Here is a 3,988-nt window from a genome sequence, read left to right as displayed (position 1 = left end):
AAAGATGCCTTTTTGTCCCTCACTGCTTCTTTGACATGGTGGTTAAACCACGGTGACTCTTTTTTAGGTCTCTTGCTATGTTTTTTAATTTGGGGTATACATTTAAGTTGGGTCTCTATTATTGTGTCTTTAAAAAGTTTCCATGCAGCTTTCAGGGATTTGGCTCTAGTCACTGTGCCTTTTAATTTCTGTTTAACAAACCTCCTCATTTTTGTGTAATTCCCCTTTTTGAAATTAAATGCCAGGGTGCTGGACTGCTGAGGTGTTCTTCCCACCACAGGAATGTTGAATGTTATTATATTATGGTCACTATTCCCAAGCGGTCCTGTAACGGTTATATCCTGGACCTGATCCTGCACTCCACTCAGGACTAAATCGAGAATTGCCTCTCCCCTTGTGGGTTCCTGCACTAGCTGCTCCAAGAAGCAGTCATTTAAGCCATTGGGAAATTTTATCTCCGCTTCTCTTCCTGAGGTGACATGTATCCAGTCAATATGGGGGTAATTAAAATCCCCCATTATTATAGAGTTCTCTATCTTGGTAGCCTCTCTAATCTCCCTCAGCATTTCTATGTCAGTATCGCTGTCTTGGTCAGGTGGTCGGTAATATATCCCTATTGCTAATTTCTTATTATTGGAGCATGGAATTTCTATCCATAGCGATTCTATGGAACATGTTGATTCACTTAATATTTTTATTTCATTTGATTCTACATTATCTTTCACATACAGTGCCACTCCGCCACCCACCCGGCCTGCTTTATCCTTTCTATATATTTTATATCCCGGTATGATTGTGTCCCACAGATTTTCCTCATTCCACCAGGTTTCAGCGATGCCTATTATGTCAATCTCCTCATTTAATACGAGGTACTCTAGTTCACTCATCTTATTAGTCAGACTCATAGCATTTGTGTACAAGCACTTTAAAAATTTGCCACTGGTTATTTGTCTGCCCTTCCCTGATGCATTGGATTCGTTTGTATGCGGTTGTTTGTCAGCTCTGGCCAATGGTTTGCCCTCTCCCCTCCTCTCTTTCCGACTACAGCTTAGAGAATCTCTATCAACGGATTCTCCTCTAAGAGAAGTCTCTCTCCGATTTACGTGCATCTCCGCACCAATCGGCTTTCCCCCATCTCTTAGTTTAAAAACTGCTCTACGGCCTTATTAATGTTTAGTGCCAGCAGTCTGGTTCCACCCTGGTTTAGGTGGAGCCCATCCTTCCTGTATAGGCTCCCCCTCTCCCAAAAGTGTCCCCAGTTCCTAATAAATCCAAACCCCTCTTACCTACACCATCGTCTCATCCACGCATTGAGACTCTAAAGCTCTGCGTGCCTACCTGGCCCTGCGTGTGGAATTGGAAGCTTTTCCGAGAACGCCACCATAGATGTCCTGGATTTCAGTCTCTTTCCTAGCAGCCTAAATTTGGCCTCCAGGACATCTCTCCTACCCTTCCCTACGTCATTGGTACCTACATGTACCATGACCACCGGCTTCTCCCCAGCACTACACATAAGTCTATCTAGATGCCTCGAGAGATCCGCAACCTTCGCACCAGGCAGGCATTTATGAGTTAATAAGTTGCATTTATGAGTTAATAAGTTGTACATAGAACAATTGTCCAAAAATGTGAGGACTCAAAACATATAGTACCCCTCTGATTGTCCAGTCCGCGATTCAGAGAAAACATCCCAGCACCATGTCACCACCCAGCTCTGCATGTAACTAAGTCTGAAAGCCAGAGAACAAGGGAAAAACTTTAGGTCCTTTTATAAGTAAAGAGCTGGAGCAAACTGCCCCTTATCTGTTTGGTCCTCGCCCCATAGATGATGGGGTTCAGCATGGGGGGCAACAGCAGGTACATATTGGCAATGAGAATGTGGAAATGCAGGGCTACATTTTGCCCAAACCGGTACATGAGGGAGGAGAAGATGGCTGGGATATAAAAGGCTAAGATGGAGCACAGGTGGGAGCTGCAGGTCCCAAAAGTCTTGAGCCGGGCATCCTTTGTGGGGAGGCTGAAGATGGCCCTGAGGATCTGGGAATAGGACACAGAGATAAAAAACACATCCAGACCAAGCACACAGAACACCACAAAGAGGCCGTAGTAGCTACTGACGCGGATGTCAGCGCAGGCCAGCTTCACCACGGCCATGTGCTCGCAGAATGAGTGGGGGATGATGTTGGTTCTGCAATAGGGCCGACTCCTCGCCAGGAGCGGATGGACCATAACAAGCACACCACCGCGCAACGCGATGGCCACACCAATCAGGGACACAACATGATTTGTCAGGATGGTGGAATGTCTCAGGGGATGGCAGATGGCCACGTAGCGATCAAACGCCATGGCCACGAAGATCCCTGACTCCATCACTGAGAAGCAGTGAATGAAGTACAGCTGGGTGAGGCAGGCACTGAAATCAATCTCCGTGGAATTGAACCAGAAGATCGCCAACGTTTTAGGCAGGATGGACGTGGGTAGAACCATGTCGGTGACGGCCAGCATGCAGAGGAAATAGTACATGGGACCATGGAGGCTCGTCTCCTTCTTCACAATGAAGAGGATGGTGAAGTTCCCCAAGACAGCAATGACGTACATGGTGCAGAAGGGGATGGAGATCCAGACATAGACTGACTCCAGGCCAGGGATGCCCAGCAGGATGAAGATGGAGGAGTTGGTGAAGTTGGTGGTGTTGGAACCTGACATGGGTTAAAGGAGAAAGTGCCCGACCGGGAGGCAGAACAGTGTATCCTACGGGTACCGTACGTTTCTCTAGGGTGGTGGTTGTAGTTCAAATACCTGGAAAGAGACAATATTAATATGAGACTCTACATGCGTAGTTAGCTTTTGGTCCACTCAGAACCCTAAATCCCTTTTCACAGTCCTGCTTTGACCGTTTCTGCATTTTGTCCAGATTCATTTCAGCTTTCATCTTGTCCTCATAGAATACGAACATAATAATATAAGAACATAAGAATGACCATACTGGGTCAGACCAAAGGTCCATCTAGCCCAGTATCCTGTCTGCCGACAGTGGCCAGCACCAGGTGCCCCAGAGGGGGTGGACCGAAGACAATGTTCAAGTGATTTGTCTCCTGCCATCCCTCTCCAGCCTCTGACAAACAGAGGCCAGGGACACCATTTTATCCCCTGGCTAGTAGCCTTTTATGGACCTTAACCCCATGTATTTATCTAGCTTCTCTTTAAACTCTGTTCTAGTTCTAGCCTTCACAGCCTCCTCTGGCAAGGAGTTCCACAGGTTGACTGTTGCTGTGTGAAGAAGAACTTTTGCTTATTAGTTTTAAACCTGCTACCCATTAATTTCATTTGGTGTCCTCTAGTCCTTCTATTATGAGAACTAATAAATAACTTTTCTTTATTCATCCTCTCCACACCACTCATGATTGTACATACCTATGTATCATAGAATCACAGAATCCTAGGGCTGAAAGAGACCTCAGAAGATCATCAAGTCCATCCCCTTGCCCGAAACAGGAGCAAACCCAACTAAATCATCCCAGCCAGGGCTTTGTCATGCCAAGACATAAAACCCCTTCCCCAGGGAACCCATCCCAGCGCTTCACCACCCTCCTAGGGAAATAGTTTTTCCTAATATCCAACCTAGTCCTCCCCCACTGCCACTTGAGCCCATTGCTCCTTGTTCTGCCTCCTGCCACCACTGAGAACAGCCTCTCTCCAGCCTCTTTGGAACCCCCCTTCAGGAAGTTGAAGGCTGCTCTCAAATCCCCCCTCACTCTTCTCTTCTGCAGACTAAACAGACCCAAGTCCCTCAGCCTCTCCTCGTAGGTCATGTGCTCCAGCCCCCTCAGCATTTTGGTTGCCCTCCGCTGGACCCTCTCCAATGCAGCCACATTCTTTCTGTAGGGGGGGCCCAAAACTGGACATAATACTCCAGACATGGCCTCACCAGAGCTGAATAAAGGGGAATAATCACTTCTCTAGATCTGCTGGCAATGCTCCTCCTAAT

At 47.1% G+C, this 3,988-nt stretch overlaps 1 protein-coding gene across 1 annotated transcript; it reads right to left on the bottom strand.

The window, feature by feature from the left end:
* Nucleotides 1–1,758: 1,758 nt before the first annotated feature.
* On the bottom strand, nt 1,759–2,706 carry LOC102458002 (olfactory receptor 52M1-like). Its single transcript, XM_014578895.2, has one exon. The coding sequence runs from the start codon at nt 2,704–2,706 to the stop codon at nt 1,759–1,761; it is 948 nt and encodes a 315-aa protein (XP_014434381.2).
* Between the last annotated feature and the right edge of the window lie 1,282 nt (nt 2,707–3,988).

This window comes from Pelodiscus sinensis, chromosome 1, assembly GCF_052426305.1.
Source record: "Pelodiscus sinensis isolate ZL-2025 chromosome 1, ASM5242630v1, whole genome shotgun sequence".
Lineage (NCBI taxonomy): Eukaryota > Metazoa > Chordata > Testudines > Trionychidae > Pelodiscus > Pelodiscus sinensis.
Note: the sequence above shows the minus strand (reverse complement) of the source record. Positions and strands in the feature narration are given on the sequence as shown.

What these genes read in the sequence shown, in the direction of transcription:
- LOC102458002 (XM_014578895.2), bottom strand. Translation starts at nt 2,706, where the DNA reads ATGTCAGGTTCCAACACCACCAACTTCACCAACTCCTCCATCTTCATC.